At 48.9% G+C, this 19,594-nt stretch overlaps 1 protein-coding gene across 1 annotated transcript in view; it reads right to left on the bottom strand.

The window, feature by feature from the left end:
* Nucleotides 1–19,594, bottom strand: part of ERI1 (exoribonuclease 1) — a 47,934-nt gene that overhangs the window by 15,879 nt on the left and 12,461 nt on the right. The window contains exons 3-5 of the mRNA XM_088448264.1: nucleotides 5,316–5,535; nucleotides 4,251–4,334; nucleotides 2,788–2,897 (exon numbers count right to left, since the gene is read on the bottom strand). Coding sequence (XP_088304390.1) covers nucleotides 2,788–2,897; nucleotides 4,251–4,334; nucleotides 5,316–5,535 — 414 coding nt within the window. The remainder of the gene's footprint in view (nucleotides 1–2,787; nucleotides 2,898–4,250; nucleotides 4,335–5,315; nucleotides 5,536–19,594) is intronic.

The following is a 19,594-nucleotide window of genomic DNA, read 5'->3' as shown; positions in this document are numbered from 1 at the left end:
GGTGTTGGCAGACTTGTAGTGAAGAACCGAGGTGGAGGGGGGACTTCGAAGTCTTTTCGGAACCCCAGGGAAATTAGTCTGCGGATCCATGGGTCTGTAGAGGTCTGGTGGTTCCAAACTTGTTGAAAGTTCTGCAGACGGGCTTCCACTGCAGAAGGTACCAGGTGGGACGGAAGACAGTCATGCCACCTGTTTTTTTTTCCGCTGGTTTAGGCTCTGGTCTACGTGCAACCGTGTGTGGACGACCTCTACCCCTGCCGTCTAGTTTGCGTGGGAGCACCACGAAAGGAATGAGGCGCACGAAAGGAACGAAACGAAGGTCCATTGTAAGATCTTCTGGGGATCAGAGCAGTTGACGGGAGGAAGGAAGACTTACCCCCCCTGGACTGGAATATACATTTGGCTAATTCTGGGCCAAAGAGCATATCGCCAGTGAATGGTAAACCCTCCACCGCACGCTTAGATTCTGCATCCGCATGCCAAGTGCGCAACCAGAGGGCTCTGCACCCCGAAATAGCAGAAGCGGATATGCGAGCACTAATCTGACTGATATCTTTTGAAGCTTCGACCAAGTAAACTGCAGACTCACACATGTGTTCTGCAAGTAGACGTTAACTCTGCTCTAGAGGTACTGTACCAGAGTCCAAACTGGTAATCAACTGGTCAGCCCAGCAAAACCACCGCCTCAACCCAAGCGGTAACAAGGGTGGGTCTAAGTTGAGCACCCGCTGCAGTATAAATAGATCTTAGCGTTGTCTCCAACTTACGATCCGAAGGATCTTTTAGTACTGTAGCCCCCGGTACTGGGAGTGCTGTTTTCTTAGAGAGACGGGAGACGGACGCATCTACCGAAGGAGGCGTTTCCCACTTGTCCATCATGGATGATGGAAAAGGGTAGCTAGATGGAACCCGGCGCAGAATTTGGAACCATTTATCCAGTTGTTTCCAGGCCACTGAGAGCTGCTGTTGAAGTTGCAGTGAGAACGGAAAAACCACCAAGCTCTTTGTTCATGAAATAATTCACACTTCTGGAATGCAGGAATTACATCCTCAGGTAAATTCAGTGTTTTTTCTAACTGCCAAAATTAGAGATTCCACCCCGGGAGAAGTGGACTCCAACTCCTGTGAGGTACTGTCCTGTAACGTGTCCTTCAATTCTCCTCTTCGGTATCCTACATAGTGAGGAATTCTTCATCCGACTCCTCTGACTGGAGAACAGTCGTCAGAGTATGCTTTTGTTTGGAGGGTGCAGATGCCGCTGTACCCATAAGCTGTACCAGGGTGTCTATAGACTTGGTTAAATCAGCCACCCAGAGAGGCTGAGACTTACGTGCCTCAGCTAACTAACGTTAAATCCGTCATTACTCCTACCATGTCAGCGGCCCATGGAGGAGCAGGTGTGGCCGTAATAGCCATCGGTGGATCTATTGCTATACAAGCATTACATAACGTGGATCCAGCGACATGCGGCCTGGATAGTTTGTTGTTACACTTAGAACAGACAAACATCTTTTGAGCCGCTTTTGTTCTGTTTTGACATAGATACACACAGACACCCAGAGGTACACCAGAAGTGAATTAGAAATAAAACAAAAGGCTGGTTGGGACACAGAGGAAGAGGTACTCCCTCCCACAGATTAGATTCCCTGCACTTACACCCCAGTGATTACTCACAGCCTCTTGCCAGGGATGTAGTCAGGAGAATCAGCCTTCTGCATGTGCTGCACCCTACCTATAATGGAGAGATGCAGGCAACAGTGGGTTAAACAAACAGCAGCCACGCTGTTGCCGCTGCCGCGTAAATGGGACAGGGAGCCCGCACTGTTAAGCTCCGCCACCCTTCCTCAAGCCCACAGCGGCTCTAATATGGCTGTACTAATTAATCACCTCCCCCTGCAAGCCCCACTGTGCTCAGCAGCGGGGAGAGGGGAGATGCAAGTCAATGAGCAGCGCTGTAGCCGCTGCTCAAGCCCCACTGAACAGGAGCCTCTAGCCGCTCAGCAGTGGGAAGAGGGAAGCAGCTCTATTATCAGCGCCATAGCGCTCTCTGCATCCTGCACTGGCCGCAGGGCAGGAGACGGGGGATGCACAGGTGATTTACTCACTGCGCTCCCTGGACGGCTTCCCTTCCGAACAGCACTTTCTCTTTAGGGGGGAGTCACCTGGCAGGCAGCGCTTCTGAAGACTGCCCGGAAGCCCAGCTTTGTAGAAGTGCTGTGTGTGTGTGGCGGTAAGGAGCCGTCAGTGCTTTTAGTATAAGCACTGTACACTCCTTCCTGCCTTCTATTAAGGACAGGGCGCCAGGTACCCGGACCCCACCTTTAGAGAGGTGGCGAAGGGTACCTAAAAGGTGTAAAAAAAGATGATAGAAAATAATAAAACTAAATAAATTAAATAAATGTGTTGCTGGAGCACAGCAGGTTGTGACCAGCTCTGTAGGCACATTTTCTTAATTGAGGGCTGGTGGGGCATAGAGGGGGAGGAGCTTCACACTTCTAAATTATTTAAAGTGCCGGCTCCAGCTATCCACGCCTCTATACCCCAGCGTAAGCACCTCCAGTGTCCCCTAGTGGATGAAAGAGAAAATGGTTTATAAACATTGCTGCAGCGATGCAGTAGGGCGTCAGCTACCAAGTGTTAAGTGCCCTTGTGGAGAGATTTGAGTAGATGATCGTATGAGTGAGGGAAGGAAAAGCACAAAAAGGGAAGAGGGCCCTGCTCGTGAGAGCTTACATACAAGCTACACTTTAAATAACACAATATCATACCCTACAAAGATTATCTTACCCATCAGTCAGAATAGCATATTTGTACTTTGTACCCAACTCCTTCTCTCTCATCCAATTCACAACACTTTGGAGAACTACAGGGAATGTGTCTGCTTGGTCAACCACATCCTGTAGAAAGAAAAAAAACAAATTACCATTGTCACGAAAATAAAGAACACTCAAAATGTTAAGCATGTTACCATGAGAGCGAAGAGAGTGACAGAAGACTAAAGTGTTAAACTATTATAAGCTGAATGAATGAACCATCAAGTGTCCATTACGCAGTACTTTATTCTCACTTCTGAAAGATGTTATTCCACAATGGTACCGCTTGTTAGATGCCAAACATTCTACCAGTGTCATCTTTATATGGCCACTAGAAGGAATTGTTGTAATGGAGTGTACACATTATGTAAGCTTATCTAACAATTAAGGTAGGATGTCCTAGACCCATGCCAGTTCAGGTCTGGCACACCCACTGTCTTCTCTTCACAGATAACTGCACACCCCATATGGGGAGGACAAGACACCCTGCAAGATAGAGTTACCAAAGTGTTCATTATTAGTCATCCTTGCTGGTTTCTTTGCATAAAGCTTAACTTGCAGGGCGACTCACCCACATATATATATTCTGTCCCTCTTTATAAGAACCACAGAATAAATCTAGGGCAGTGGCTCCCCAACAGTGCACAGCAGCTACATATACATACTATATATATATATATATATATATATATATATATATATATATATATATATATATATATATACACATATACATACACACACACTAATATATATTACACACCTATATATAATATACACACATATATATATATGTATATTATATATATGTATATGTGTGTGCGTGTAATATATATATACATACACACATACATATATACATACACACACACACATTGGAGAGGGATTGGCGGTGTGGAGTAGAGCGGAGCTGTGCGGGGGTTTGCGATGAGCGGGGGGAGAGCGGTCACTATAAAGCAACTGTCAGGGAGTCCTGAGGCTGCCTGTTGCTAAATGGGGACTTACAGTGCAGTGTGTTGTGGGAGATCAGACTGGAAGCGTGTGATCTAAGGAGCGATGCTGCAGAACGGTGCAGACAATCAAGGGAGGTGGGGAGGGGGGGAATGGAGAAAGGCAAATGTACAGACATGGAGAGGGCAATGGGAGAGACACGGAGGGGGCAATGGAAGAGAGATGAAGGGACTATGGGTAAGAACAGCACAGTTTTTCTCGCTTTTTTTAAATAATAATCATTACGTTATTTTGACCCAACTACTTAAAAAAAAAAAATGGGATTGCCCGGTATTTATTTTGGCTTGGGGGTTCCTTGAAATATTAATGGATACCGTAAGAGTGCCTCGAACTGAGAAAGTTTGGGAAGGACTGATCTAAGGTATTTTAAAATGTGAAAATGCAGGTTGAACACCTATTGGAATACAGGACATTTCAAACATTTACCTGGGTTATTCCAGTAAGTTTAATGCAGAACTCAGAAAGCTGCGGCTTGATTTCTGGCCTCACGTAACGCTGGAAAGTGTCTTCCTAAAGAGTAAAAATAACAAACATGCCATAAACATAACCGTGGAATAAATTATATCTACACTATTACATGGCGCTGCAGCATTTCAAGATTTAGTCAATACGCAACCATATAAGTGAAACAACTGCTATACATGCTTTGTGGTGCATGCAGGGCATAAGAAAGTCACTTTAGTATTTCCATATATAATACAGAAAAGGAGTTATTTATGGATTTTCCTTTTGCGGAATTCAAATATTATCAATTTTAAATTAACAAGTTTTGCATATGCATGTTACTTAAAAACACAACTCAACCACTGTCTGGTATTTTAAGGTGCCATCTACAGGATGCAGTCTTTAGAAATAACCAAACACATTAGAACAATTTGCCTCCTTCAAAAATAGCAAAGTAATGGACAGTGGAGACACCACAACATACATTAATAGAAATTTGACGAATGTAGGAGCACACATGAAACACAGGGCAGGGATGCTTCTGGGATGGAACTGCTTGTAGTGGGGAAGGGGAAAATATGGATAGCCAACCTGTCTGCAAAAATGCAATCGGTATTAGAGAACTCCTGACTAACGTAACATAACATAACATTCTGCCAGGCAATCGGCACTTCTGTAACAGTGGAACATTTTGCTGCTTTCTCTGAAAATGTAACTAACACATAATAGTCATGAACATTGAAGTATCCACTCCGTGCTCTGATCACTAGAAGCAATAAGGTCTCAGGTGATCAAAGTGTTCCTAGTAGGATAGCTGATCAGAAGTGCCAGCAGGGTATCGGACAAGAAATCACTGCCATTATGATCAGGAGTAGGACTTAATTTTGGGTGAGATTACACTACAAATTAGACCACACTTTAGAGAGTAGAAGAAGAAGGTTAGACATTATACCAGATTTCAAGAGAAGGAGGAAAAAATAAATGGTATACCACGTACAAAAGTCTGTCCGGTATTAAATCTACAAGAAGCCATATGCACAAACTCACAATTTCCAAAGTCCTCGTATTGAGCAAGACAATGGGGAACTCTATGATCTCGTGGATGTATTCTTGGTCATTACCCTCCTCACAGGTGGCCTCAAAGTCAATAATACATATGTAGTCATAGTATCCATCTGTGTCACTGGAGTCTTTTGCCAATTTGTGAGTAAGTTTCTGCTTCTTGTAGTAATTCTTTAGGCGCTTCTTGAGAACATCCTTCACACCTCTGTGATAAAGAAACATTTCTTACATCATTCACTGTATTTTGTCAAAATCATTTAAATCAAGTTTTTCAATATGTACATCTGATGACACATGATTTACCACTTACACAACAGTCAGCTGTGAATACTGGAACTATCAGTGAAGAAAAAAAAAAAAAAAACCTGAGTTCTGGTATAACATACCTTGGATAACTCCTTCTCTTCGAGGTCCATAGGGTCCACAGAATCTACCTTGGGGTATGTAGTGGAAACGATCCATTGCACCAAACAGGTTCTAGCTTTGCAGCTCCCAACATGCATCGTACCTCCTCCCTATATACCACAGGCTTTCAGTTTGTAAACAACCATAACGGCAAGAGATGGATAGTGGAGAAGGAAGTACATCGCACACAACACTCAACATACGAAGAGGGAATCAGTTATACGAAAAAAACAAAACAGATTCCAACTGAGGCCAAGTACGTGAGGGAGGGTGCTCTGTGGACCCTATGGACCTCGAAGAAAAAGGAGTTATCTAAGGTATGTTATACCATAACTGATTTTCTTCTTCAGGGTCCACAGGGTACACAGAATCTATCTTGGGGACATCCTAAAGTAGTTCCCTTAAGGGTGGGGATGCTCCTGCGCAGAGAGGAGAATCCGCCGCCCAAAGGAAGCATCCTGGGAGGCAAAAGTATCAAATGCATAGAATTTGATAAAGGACGGAAGACCAAGTAGTTGCCTTGCACAGCTGTTCAGGCGAGGCACCATTTCTAACCGCCCATGATGGTCCCATAGACTGAGTGGAATGTGCCTTAACCTTGTTAGGGACAGGGAGACCAGCTTGGGTATAGACTTCAGAAATAGTCATACGCAGCCAGCGAGCCAAAATCGGTTTGTTCGCTGGCCATCCTCGCTTGTGAAATCCTTAGAACACAAAGAGCAAATCTGATTTCCTGATGGAGTTGGTACGATCCACGTAGACACGAAGGGCTCAAACCACATCCAGGGAAGCTTCACCTGTAGACAGGTCTGAAGGCTGAAAGGACGGGAATACAATTTCCTCAATTATATGAAAATGGGATACAACCTTTGGAAGGTAACCTGCCTTAGTACGGAGGACCGCTATATTTTGATGAAAAGTCAAATTTGGAGGAGAACAACATGACAGTGGTGCCAAGTCAAACTCTGCAACCTGAAGAAATAGCGAGGAGAAAAAAGGATCTTCGCTGTCAGCCATCGCAAGTCCAACATATCCAAGGATTCAAAGGGAGGAGACTGCAATACCCTGAGAATCAAGGATAGATCCCACGGTGCCACCGATGGGAGAAATGGAGGTTGCAGCCGAAGAACCCCCTATAAGAATGTTCTGACATCCAGCAAAGGGGCATTCCTGCACTGGAACCAAACTGTCAAAGCAGAAACTTGGACTCTCAAGGTAGCCAGGCGATGACCTAAGTCTAATCCAGCCTGAAGAAAAGCAAGTACTCTTGACATCTGGAAAATCTTAGGGTTATATTTTCTGTGAGAACACCAAAGAAAAAATGAATGCCAAATCCTGTGATAGAAGCGGGCGGAAGCAGGCTTCCTTGCCCTCAGCATAGTCTGGATCACCGAAGACAGAAAACTCCAGAGCCATGCCATCAAAGCCAGCAGAGGTAAATTCTGGTATAGGCAGGGAGCCTGCATGAGCAGATCTGGCTGTAGAGACAGTGGAAGTGGACTGTCTATTGATAGACATGTCAGATCGGAGAACCAATGCCTCCTGGGCCAGGCAGGGGCTATTAGTATTATCCTGCTTGAACTTTCTGACGACCCTTGGGAGGAGGGAGATTGGTGGAAACAGGTATGCTACCCCGAAGTCCCAACTCAGCACCAGAGCATCCATGAAGGAGGTTGAGGGGTCCCTTGTTCTGGACCCGTACCTGGGGACCTTGTGGTTGTGACGTGACGCCATGAGGTCTACGTCTGGTATTCCCCACCTGTCCACCAGTAGTTGAAAGATGTCCGGATGAAGAGGCCATTCTCCGGCGTATATGTCCTGGCGACTTAGGTGTTCTTAACTGGGAAGCGGACTACCTAGGATGAATATTGCTGGAAGAAGGCATTCTGCCCACAGCAGAATGTCTGCCACTTCATTCATGGCAGTTAGACTTCGTGTGCCTCCTTGATGATTGATGTAGGCCACTGCTGTCGCATTGTCAGACTGAACTGGACAGGCCTGCCCAGTAGGAGGTCCTGCGCCAGTATGAGTGCTCTGTGTACTGCACAAAGCTTCAATATATTTATTGGTAGTTGACTTTCCTGCACCGTCCACCTTCTCTGGAAGGTGTGGTGACCAGTCACCGCTCCACATCCTCGCAGACTTGCGTCTATGGTGAGAAGTACCCATTCTGGTACCCATAACGAATGACCCTTGTTTAAAATGAGTAGTCTCCAGGAACCAAGAGAGGGAGAGCCGAACCCCTGGAAAGATGCAGATCATCTGAGACTTTATCCGATGATACTGACCATCCCAATGAGCCAGAATCCAATTCTGCAGGGACCTGGAGTGGAACTGGGCATAAGGCACCATGTCGAGTGTGGATCCCATGGAGCCCAGCACCTGCATTGCCAAGTGTACAGAGAAGGCTGCACACCCCAGACTGTAGTGCCACAATATTGTCCTCTGGTAGAAGAGTCCTCTGTCCCAGCGAATCCAGCAGCGCCCCCAAGTGCACCATCTGCTGTGTTGGAGAAAGACAACTTCTTCAATTTATTATCCAGCCGTGCTCTTGTAGGCAGACAATGATCATCTGGAGATGACACTAACCTCTCCTGAGATTGTGCTAATATCAGGAGATCGTCCAAATATGGCAGTATCCCGACTCCTTGTCTGAGATGAGCAGTCATGACTGGCATTATCTTTGTAAATACCTGAAAAGCTGTGGCAAGTCTGAATGGTAGAGCCTGAATTGTTAATGTTGCTGATCTACCGCCAATCTTAGAAACCTTTGGTGTGATTTTGCAATCGGAACATGCAGATAAGCATCCTGTATGTCCAGAGAGACCATGAAATCCCCAGGCTCCATCGCCAGCATAATTGATTGTAGGGTTTCCATACAAAATATTGGCACATGGATGAACCTGTTGAGAGACTTCAGATTCAGGATAGGGCAATGTGACCCATTTGGTTTTTGAATCAAAAATAAATTCGAACAATCACTATTTCCCTGTTGCGTCACAGGAATGGGGACTATGACCCTTTACTTCAGGAGGGCCCCAATAGACTCCCGGTATGCCGAAGCCCTGCCCGGGTCTAAAGGGAGGTTTGTATCTACAAACCTCTGAGGGGGATGCCTCAGGAATGTGATGGCATAACCCTGAGAGACCAGCTCTCGAACCCGGCATCCGTAGTTGTCTGATAGCAGACCTGGGAGAACTGTAAGAGTCGGCCTCCAACCCTGAGATCCCCCAGGGGGAGGCCCGTCCCATCAGACAGTAGATTTACTATCTGGCTTGGAGGCAGGACATTTGCCTGTCCAAGTTTTTTTCTTGGGCCAACGCGTCTTGCGGGCATGACTGTCTAGAGGAAGACTGATCCTTTGCCCTATTCCGTGGGGACGAAAGGACCGAGCTGCTGACTGCCTAAATTTAGGAGTAGTCGTGGGTGGTAATTCAGCAGACTTCGGTGTTGCCAGAGAAGTCATTATGTCATCCAGCTCTGGTCCAAACAGTACTTTCCCCGCAAAAGGCAAAGATTCAAGAGCCTTCTTGGATCCTGCATCAGCCTTCAAGGTTTTTAGCCAAAGGGATCTCCAAGCTGCAACCGAAGTCGCCGAGACCCTAGAAGCCAAAATACCAGCGTCAATGACCGCTTCCCCATATACACAGCTGCTTCTCGCATCTGATAGAGAAAAAAAGACTGCTGTTCTCTGGTAGCCTCAGGCTAGTACCTTCCAGAGCCGTTGTCCATTCTTCATTAGCTTTCACTACCCAGGCTATAGCCACAGCTGGTCTGCTAATAGCTCCAGATAATGAAAATATTGATTTCAAATGATTGTCAAGTTTCTTATCTGTAACCTCATTTAAAGAGGATGATGCAGGAATGGGTAACGTAGTGCTCCTAATCAACCTCGTGACATGAGCATCTATATTTGGGGGGGAAATTTCCCATTTGTTACACTCACCAAGTCCGGGTCGTCATGAGGCACTGGATTGGAACCTCTCTTATGCCCCTATTTGGCTGCTGCGGAGCTATAGACTGCGGCATACTCTGACTAGAGTGAGCAGTAGAATTAAGCCAACAGGAATTCATGGGGGGCATACATAGAAGGGTGCAACTGCTGTGAATACCCCATAGCATGGGGAAACACCGCAGCCAGAGCAGCGCTTCTGCGACTTTGTCCACTAAGTGCGACAAAAACTGATACCACCCGGGTGGTTCTGGAGCTGGAGCTGTAGATGTACTGGCTTGAACAGGTAGCTGTTTACAACAGAAGCTACACAATCCATCCAGGTTAACATCCTGCTCAGATAGACCTGCCGAACAAGGCGCACATGATCTGAGTACTGGCATCTCATCCTTCTCACCTATACCTTTAGACATGACAATTGTATAAACGGTATAAGGTGTACAGCATTAATGCAATGTGACTCGGTATCAATGAAACTCACCACACCTTTCAGAGAGATGAGGAGAAACAGAGTGATAGGTATAACTGACAGTTTGAAACAAATAGGCAGTACAATACAGCAGCTAGCATTAAAGTCACATACAATACATAAATACGTACAATTATTATTGCAAATGTACTCTGAATCAACTAGCCAGCCCTGGAGTGGTAATAATAGGATATAGAGTGCTATATACCAAGCCCAAAAGGAGGAGAGGTATACAGGGAGACCGACCAACCTCTGAGACCAACAGCTACAGCAGTGCACACACACACACACACACACGTGTTCTGCGAGCATCTATAGGGAGGACTGATGCATACTGGGAGCTGCAAAGCTAGAAGATGTGCAATGATTTGTTTTCACTACATACCCAAAGGTAGACCCTATTGTCCCTGAAGAAAAAGCTCATTAAATCACGTCAACACAGTACAAAATTTACTAGATTGTAGAATGTAGCCAAAAAGTAACAAAATGGTAGGATAATATGGATCTTCCAGGCAATCATTCCAGACTTTGCATGATGTATTCTGGCAACCTCAATGCTCAACACAGTTTTCTATGTTCATTAATATGCCTCTATAAAGAGAAGGAATCACAAAGTAGTACAAAAGGAATGGTAGTTTAGAATCACAGCTGGACACATTTCGCAGAGATGGAAGCCAGGACCATACGTTAGGAGACAGTAGTTTTGTAAAGGGAATGTTTGCGGGGTGCAGAATACACCAAAGAGCTCAGGGATATTAGGGAAATTATATTATGCAGTTACAGCAAGCCAGCACCAGCGACTGACATATCAGCCGATGCATTACACGCTACACAAGCAGCAATAAACGTTTATTAAGCAAGTAAAAATGAAGCACAGATATACAGATAATAAAAAATAATTTAATTCACATTAAAAAGAATGCTCATGAAACTCATAACATTTCGGCGAGTCTGGTGTCCTCCCAGAGATTTTCCAACATTATTTATGCTATGTTTGGTAGATCCTCATCGGATAATAAGGTAAAGAACACATGCATGAACATAGATGCTTAAATTAAATTCACCACTACAACTAGGGAAGCGTCAGAATAGCAGATCACATGACTGAAGTTCAAACCTATAAACCCTCCAACTGAGCAGAGGAATATTTCATTCTTAAACTGGGTACACACTAAACGATGTGTACCCAGCGCGATCTCCTTCGCGACGGGACCCGGCATAAGCAAGTGTATACCCACTTGCCGATGCCGGCAGCGACGGTACGAAGGCAGGGACCATGCTGCATTTGGCAGCATGGCCCCAACTGATAACGCCCGTCTGACCTGCATGCAGGTCTGACAGGCAATGTCACTGACGACGCGTGGGAGCACGCATCAGAGACATAGCGGGTACACACTGGCCAATGTGCCGTTCGATCCACCGGATCGGACAACATATCGTCTAGTGCAGAGGTTCCCAAATGTGGTCCTCAAGGCTCCCCAACAGTTCATGTTTTAGAGATATCCATGGTTGAGCACAGGTGGTTAAATCAAATTGACAGATACTAATTAACCACATGTGCTCAACCATGGCTACCTCTAAAACAAGAACTGTTGGGGAGCCTTGAGGACCACGTTGGGGAACCTCTGGTCTTGTGTGTACCCGGCATAACACTACTCATAATGGGGGATACGTATAAAACCTGCTGAAGAGGACAAGTTGCCCATAGCAAACAATTAGCTTTTAGCTATCCTGAGGACTGGAGTTGGGAAACACTGAACTATATATAGTACTTGTCTGTCCTGACATATCTGCCATGGTATCAGATTAGAGCAGAACTAATACGGCGACTCACTGAAGAGAGTGGACAGAGATGTGCTAGAGAGCACCAAGAACACTTACATATAGGATCTATTTTATTATACATATAAACGCACATTTCTGCTAGCACCCACTTGAGGTGCGTACAGAAATCTGCGTTAACTAGTGCTTCCGGAGATAGTCACAGGAGGTAATTGCATAACTCTGGACACTGAACCAAAAATAATTGAACAGCTCCAGATACTTAACCCGGGAACTAAGGGCCTGATTCAGAGCCACTCGTAAGCGGCCGCTCATTCGCTCTGAGAGATGTTCGCACAACTGCACATGCGTATGGGTCGTAATGCGCAAACCAGTCAATGCGGTCGGAAATCGTGCACTCGTAAAACAGCGAGGGACTGCTAATTTGATTGACAGAATGTACCGTTTGTGGGTGGTAACAGGGGAAGGTGCTTGAAAATGGGGGAGTGGAGATCCGAACAAGGCGTGCCTAACGGTAAAAAAAGGCGTTTAATGGGAGTGCATAATTAGTAAAGGAGCGTCATCGACCACGTCACTTGGTTGTCTTTTAGCCTGAACTGCTCGCAGTGATTGCGGTAGGAAAAACCTACCACAAGCACTGCGAGCAGTTCAGATGCCTTTCGATGTACCCAATTAATCAAATAAATACCGGAGATGACGTGTGATGCGAACGGCAAAGGGGCGTTTTTACAAAATAGCGAGTGCATTTTTCGTTCACTCAGACAGAGGAGTCAACAAACCGTAGTGAGCGAGCGCACAATTTATATAGCCGGCCCCTTTTTTTGAACGACCGTCCGCAAATAGTGTCCGAGTCTGAATAAGGCCCTAAGTCCCATAGCTAATCCAATCCTCCCCCTCCATGAGTTTGGCTTTTATTATATGACATTAAAGACTAAAGGCACCTACACACTACACAATATCTTTAATGATTTGGCTGATTCAGACGCATCGGAACGACAAAAATATGATATGGTAAGAACTTACCCTTGTTATCTCTATTTCTACGAAGTCCATAGGGTTCCACAGGATACCTTGGGGTATAGGTGTAACGTCAGTCGCAGGGCACCAAAGAGTTAAGCTTTCAGCCTCCCAGGATGCACTAGGTCCCCCTCCTATACCCCGCCCCCGGGCCAAGGCACCTCAGTTAGTTACCAAGCCATAGGCCGGAGGAGGAGAAGGAAGAGAGAGAACAAAGATCTGGACACATACAAGAATCACATTCTCACCAGAGGGAGACGGAAAACCGGTGACCAGAGCAAAGCCCATCTGCAGCACAGGTGCGACAGGGCGGGAGTCCTGTGGAACCCTATGGACTTCGTAGAAATAGAGATAACAAGGGTAAGTTCTTACCATATCTCATATTTTCTACTTCAGGGTCCATAGGGTATCCACAGGATACCTTGGGGATGTCCCAAAGCAGTATCCTTTAAGGGTGGGGACGCTCCTGTGCAGAAAGGAGAATCCGCCGCCCGATGGAAGCATCCTGAGAGGCGAAGGTGTCAAACCTGTAATACCTCACGAAGGTATGGACAGAAGACCACGTAGCAGCCTTGCAGATCTGAACTGCTGAGGCACCACGTCGAGCTGCCCACGAAGGACCCACAGACCTAGTGGAATGAGCCTTCAGAGAAGGAGGGACCGGTAGGCCTTCATGAAGATAAGCTTCAGAAATAGCCATACGGATCCAGGCTGCCAAAGTTTGCTTTGAAGCAGGCCAACCCTTTTTACGGAAGCCATAGAGGACAAACAAAGCGTCCGACTTCCTAAACGAAGAAGTGCGGTCAACATAAGTCCTTAAGGCCCGCACAACATCCAAAGAGGCCTCACCCACGGAAAGACCCGGTGAGTTAAAGGCCGGAACAACTATTTCCTCGTTAACATGAAACTGGGAAACAACTTTGGGAAGAAACTCGGGCCGAGTGCGGAGCACTGCCCTGTTCCCATGAAAAACCAAGAAAGGGGGTCTACAAGAAAGAGCCCCTAACTCAGAAACACGTCTGGCCGAAGCAATGGCCAGAAGGAAAACAGTCTTAGCTGTTAGCCATTTAATATCCACTGAGCCCAGTGGTTCAAACGGCGGTCCTTGGAGAGCCCTCAGGACCACAGCCAAATCCCAAGGCGCCACAGGTGGAACAAAGGGCGGCTGAATACGGAGAACACCTTGCATAAAGGTGCGCACATCCGGGATTGTAGCAATCCTACGGTGAAACCAGACAGATAGGGCCGAAACCTGTACCTTCAAAGAAGCAAGGCGAAGCCCATGATCTAGTCCCGCTTGCAGGAAGGCGAGAATCCGAGACAGACGAAACTCCCGAGGTGCATAACCTCTCGGTCGACACCACTGGAAGAACGTATGCCACACGCGATGGTATATCCTCGCGGAAGACGGTTTCCGAGCTCGTAACATGGTACGCACCACAGAGCTGGAAAACCCCCGGGACCTCAGCATGGCCGTCTCAACAGCCACGCCGCCAAAGACAGCCGAGTCAGGTCCGGGTGAAGGCAAGGACCCTGAGACAGAAGGTCCGGTCGTAGCGGCAACCGCAGAGGACTGTCCACGGACAGACCCTGAAGGTCTGAGAACCAGTGCCGTCTGGGCCACGCGGGAGCTATCAACAGGAGCGTCCCTCCTTCCTGTTTGAATTTCCAGATTACCCTTGGAAGAAGGGAGACCGGAGGGAACAGGTATGCGAACCGGAACGTCCACCGGACGGACAGAGCATCCACCAGAGACGCCCCTTCGTCTCTTGTGCGAGACCCGTACACCGGCAACTTGTTGTTGTGCCGGGACGCCATGAGGTCGATTTCTGGAAGACCCCACCTGTCCACCAGTAGTTGAAAAACGTCCGGGTGCAGGGACCATTCCCCTGGATGAACGTCCTGGCGACTTAGAAAGTCCGCCTCCCAATTTAACACTCCCGGGATGAAGACCGCTGATATGGCCGGAAGATTGCGCTCCGCCCAAACCAGGATCCGAGAGACCTCTACGAGAGCCGCCCGACTGCGAGTTCCTCCTTGCCTGTTTATGTAGGCCACGGTGGTAGCGTTGTCCGACTGGACCTGCAACGAGTGACCCTGGAGAAACCGCTGTGCCTGCAGGAGAGCATTGAAGACCGCACGGAGTTGCAAGATATTTATTGGAACTCCGCTTCTGTCGGCGTCCACCTGCCCTGGAAGAAGTGTGGACCCGAAACTGCTCCCCAGCCCCGAAGACTGGCGTCCGTTGTCAACAGGACCCAATTTGGAACCCAGAACGGACGTCCCTTGTTGAGGTGGGTCGTCTTTAACCACCACGCAAGGGACAGGCGAACCTCCGGGGTGAGCACAATCGTCTGGAACTTCAGAGACTGAGGCAGCCCGTTCCACTTGGACAGGATCAGGTGCTGCAGAGGTCTGGAGTGAAACTGGGCGTATTCCACCATGTCGAACACCGACACCATGGAGCCCAGTAACCTCATCGCCGAGTGTAAGGACACCCGGCGCCTGTGCAGACAACTGCGCACCCTTGACTGTAAAGCAGAGATCTTGTCCTCCGTCACGAAGATCCTTTGCTGTCCCGAGTCCAATAAGGCTCCAAGATGCAGAATCCTCCGAGACGGGATTAGAGTGGACTTCTGCCAGTTGATTAGCCAGCCGTGCCGTTGCAGCAGTGCAATGGTCAGGTCCAAGTGGTGTAACAGGAGCTCTGGAGATCCTGCCACCAATAACAGGTCGTCCAAGTACGGCAACATGCGGACTCCTTGCAGCCGCAGAGAAGCCGCCATGACCGCCATCACCTTGGTGAAAACACGTGGTGCTGTCGCCAGGCCAAAAGGTAACGCCCGAAACTGGAAGTGGTCGCTGCGGATTGCAAACCGAAGGAACTCTTGATGGCGCAAAAGAATAGGGACATGCAGGTAAGCGTCCTGTATGTCCAATGACACCATGTAGTCCCCAGGTTCCAGCGCCAGAATGATGGACCGTAGGGTCTCCATCCGAAACTTCGGGACCCGCAAAGACTTGTTGAGAATCGGACGATATGACCCATTGGGTTTCTGTACCAAAAATAGATTTGAATAGAAACCCTGGCCCCTCTGGGAGAATGGAACAGGCACTATAACTCCAGCCTGGAGCATAGTGTGCAATACCTTCCGCAGCTCCGTAGCCTTGTTCCGGTCTGATGGTAGACCCGTGGTGAAGAATCGAGCCGGGGGTCTGTGCCGGAAGGAGAGGGCGTACCCGTGGGAGACCACCTCCAGAACCCAAGTGTCTGTCGTAGTGAACGACCAACACCGGGAGAACTGCAGCAGGCGGCCTCCCACCCTGGGATCCCCCAAAGGGAGGCCCGGACCGTCAGGCCGCAGGCTTGTCATCTGGCTTGGGGGCCGGACGTCTGGTACTCCATGACTGCTTCCGGGGCTTGACCGATTTCTTAGGGCCAGCCTGTCGAGGAAACGACTGTGGTTTGGGCCTGCCCTGGGCCCTAGATGACCGAAAGGACGATGGTCCAGAACCAGAAGGAGCAGCGGCCGACGGGAGACAAGCAGATTTGGCTGCCGCCAGCGTGGCAACAATCTTATCCAGATCTGGACCGAAGAGAACTTCTCCGGTAAACGGCAACGCTTCCAGACCTTTCTTGGAATCTGCGTCCGCCTTCCAGGATCGCAGCCACAAGGTGCGACGAGCAGCTACCGCTGCTGAAGAAATTCTAGACACCAGAGTACTAATGTCTAGAGCCGCCTCGTTGATGTAGGTGGCCGAATCACGGAGATTGCCAATCAACTCCGCCTGTTCGGCCGGACAGTCGGATTCAAAAGAAGCCTCTAATGAATCCGCCCAGCGCTCAATCGCTCTGGCAACCCAGCAAATGGCCATAGCCGGCCGTGCTGCCCCCCCTGCAAGGGAATAAGCGGACTTCAGGCAGATTTCTACCTTGCGGTCCGTAGCATCCTTAAGGGAGGACATGGATGGCATCGGCAATGTGGCACTACGGACAAGACGGGTCACGTGAGAATCCACCTGTGGAGGGGATTCCCACTTAGCAAAATAATTATCCGCGAACGGATAAGCCACCGCCAGGCGTCTCTGCGGCTGGTATCTTTTGCCCGGTTGTTTCCACGCCTCCTCTAAATGGTCCACCAACTGACCCGAAAGAGGAAAGACTGTGGCATCGCCCTTCACATCTTTGAAAAAGGCATACTTAGATTTAGCCGCTGGGGGAACTTCGTCCTCAATCACCAAGGCTGTGCGGACCGCCCGAATAAGTCCAGGAATATATACTTTGGACTTAGCATCAGCGTCCTTAGTATGGAGAGATTCCTGATCGTAAGGATCCAGAATCTCCCCATCATCAGACGTCCCTTCGTCATCCTCATAAGGAGCGGACAGAGACGCCACCGGCCTTTTATGAGGCCGCATCACAGACTCTCCTTGCAACACATCCGACAAGTGCTGTACAGAACTCGTCAGGGAGTTAACCCACGCTGGCTCCTGAGAACCCGGGAGCGGGGAAATAGGGAGACTGTGGGGTACCACCAATTGTCGTGGGAACCCCTGCATGGGTGACGACACCACAGACTGCTGGGACAAACCCATCGGAGTAAAACGCGGGCTGCGGAGCTAACTGGCCCACTAAAGCTGTTAACGCCTGAGCGAAACAAGCCCAGGGCGGCTCCTGTACCGGTGCTGTAACCGTAATAGGCCGCGCCATGGACAAACACTGCCGACAAAGGCCCTCCGCGCTACCCTCCCCCCTCCGCTAACGGTACTTTGCACGTGGTACACTGTAGCCGGAGGGGAAAATCACTTTCAGACATGATGGCACCACGTATGTGACCTCTCTCACCAATTAAGTATTAAATAGGCGAGAGACCACCCTGCAGCACCGCACTGCAAGGGCTTTAGCAGAAAGAACAGGGACAGTAATAAAGCTGACAGTTTTGAGAAGATAAAGTTATAGGCAGCAGCGCTAGCACAGTCACATACAATGCAGAGAAATAACAATTCCTGCACTAACAGCGCTGATCACTCAACTACACAGACACAGGGCCTGGTAGGACACAGCGCTGCATACACAGACCTAAGCCACAGCGGAGGAGAGGTATGCGGGGGGACCCAGACCACGATGCTTCCTTCCAGGCTTCCAGCAGCGTTCACCATGCGTTGCAGAGAAGATGGCCGCCGAGGAGCAGAGAGAAGCTGGCCTGGGGGAGGAGCGCTGACACAGGACCAGTCAGCACAGTGCAGAGAGGGCTGTGTGCAGCGGGGGAGGCGCCGGCTGTGAGACAGGGAAGGCGCGCTCCCCTGGCATGCATTTAACCCCTGGGACGCCGCAGCGCTACCGCTCTGCTGCGGTCCGCTGTCCCAGGGGGTAGTGGAAAGCGCAGGTTCAGTACCTGGCTCCACGCTGCAGCCAGTCCCCAGGGAGCCCCCTGCCTGGGGACTTAGGACCATGTGACCAGCGGGGACCCACCGCGGGACCCCGCTGCTTACCTTTGTCCCCCTTGGATCCGGCCATGGTCCGGAACATCTGGGGTCACCGCTAGCTGTGACCCCAGATGCTCACCAGCATCCCCGGATCGGTACCGCCGTTCTGGTACCGGCGGGGGTGTAGGGAAGACAGCATGGACGTCAGGACTGACTGTCCATGCTGTACATCCAGATGTGCAGCCACAGCTGCACTGAAGAAAGCTTCAGGGGCTCTTCTAGCCCCACTCCGACAGGTGCACCCGACATCGGCCGGGCACCAAACTAAACTGGGGTGCCTTGGCCCAGGGGCGGGGTATAGGAGGGGGACCTAGTGCATCCTGGGAGGCTGAAAGCTTAACTCTTTGGTGCCCTGCGACTGACGTCACACCTATACCCCAAGGTATCCTGTGGATACCCTATGGACCCTGAAGTAGAAATGTGTAATGTGTATTATGCACTACATTGTGTAGAGCACGCACCCGTGGGGTCGTCAGCCTCATCGCCTGATCTTATGTGCAGCATGTAAGATCAGGCGATGCGGCTGACGCACCAATGACAATCCCGATTTCTCGCCCACATGGGGCACAGTAAAATGTATTTTGCTTTTGTCTATTATCTAGTGGAAATGGCAAATGAAATGTCAATGTACAACTTGGTAGTTTGTCTTTAATGAACCCCCCTCATTTATTTACTGCACGCAACTTTCTATAGTATATGATTGATTTTGAGATGTTTTCATTTAGGTCATATCCTTACTTGCACCCAGTGTTCTCCACAGGCTTTTTGTTGCAGGCGCAACGCCCGGCAAGAAACAGCTACCTCCCTGGACCTTCCCCCTGCCCGGCACTCCCCCCCCCAATGTGCTGCATTCCCTGTTGCGCGGTCACCCTTAATGTGTCCTTGTTGCCACGAACATCACATGTTCTTCACATCGGAGGTTCCGTGTCCACCAGCAATAAGGACACGTTAGTGAGGATTCCGGGACGTGGCGCACTGGGGCGGAGGGATGTGCTGGACAGGGGATGAGTCATTGGGGCGGGTGAAAGTGCCGGGCAGGGGATCCTGCAATGGTGCGGGGGGACGTTGTCTATCACAATGCAGGAGCGGTGTCAGACTGGAGGGCAATGGTCCCTCCCCCTGTATAAAGCACAGGCGCATTGTTAAGGCGGG

This window comes from Taudactylus pleione, unplaced genomic scaffold (genome assembly GCF_031769625.1).
Source record: "Taudactylus pleione unplaced genomic scaffold, aTauple2 ptg000454l, whole genome shotgun sequence".
NCBI lineage: Eukaryota > Metazoa > Chordata > Amphibia > Anura > Myobatrachidae > Taudactylus > Taudactylus pleione.
Note: the sequence above shows the minus strand (reverse complement) of the source record. Positions and strands in the feature narration are given on the sequence as shown.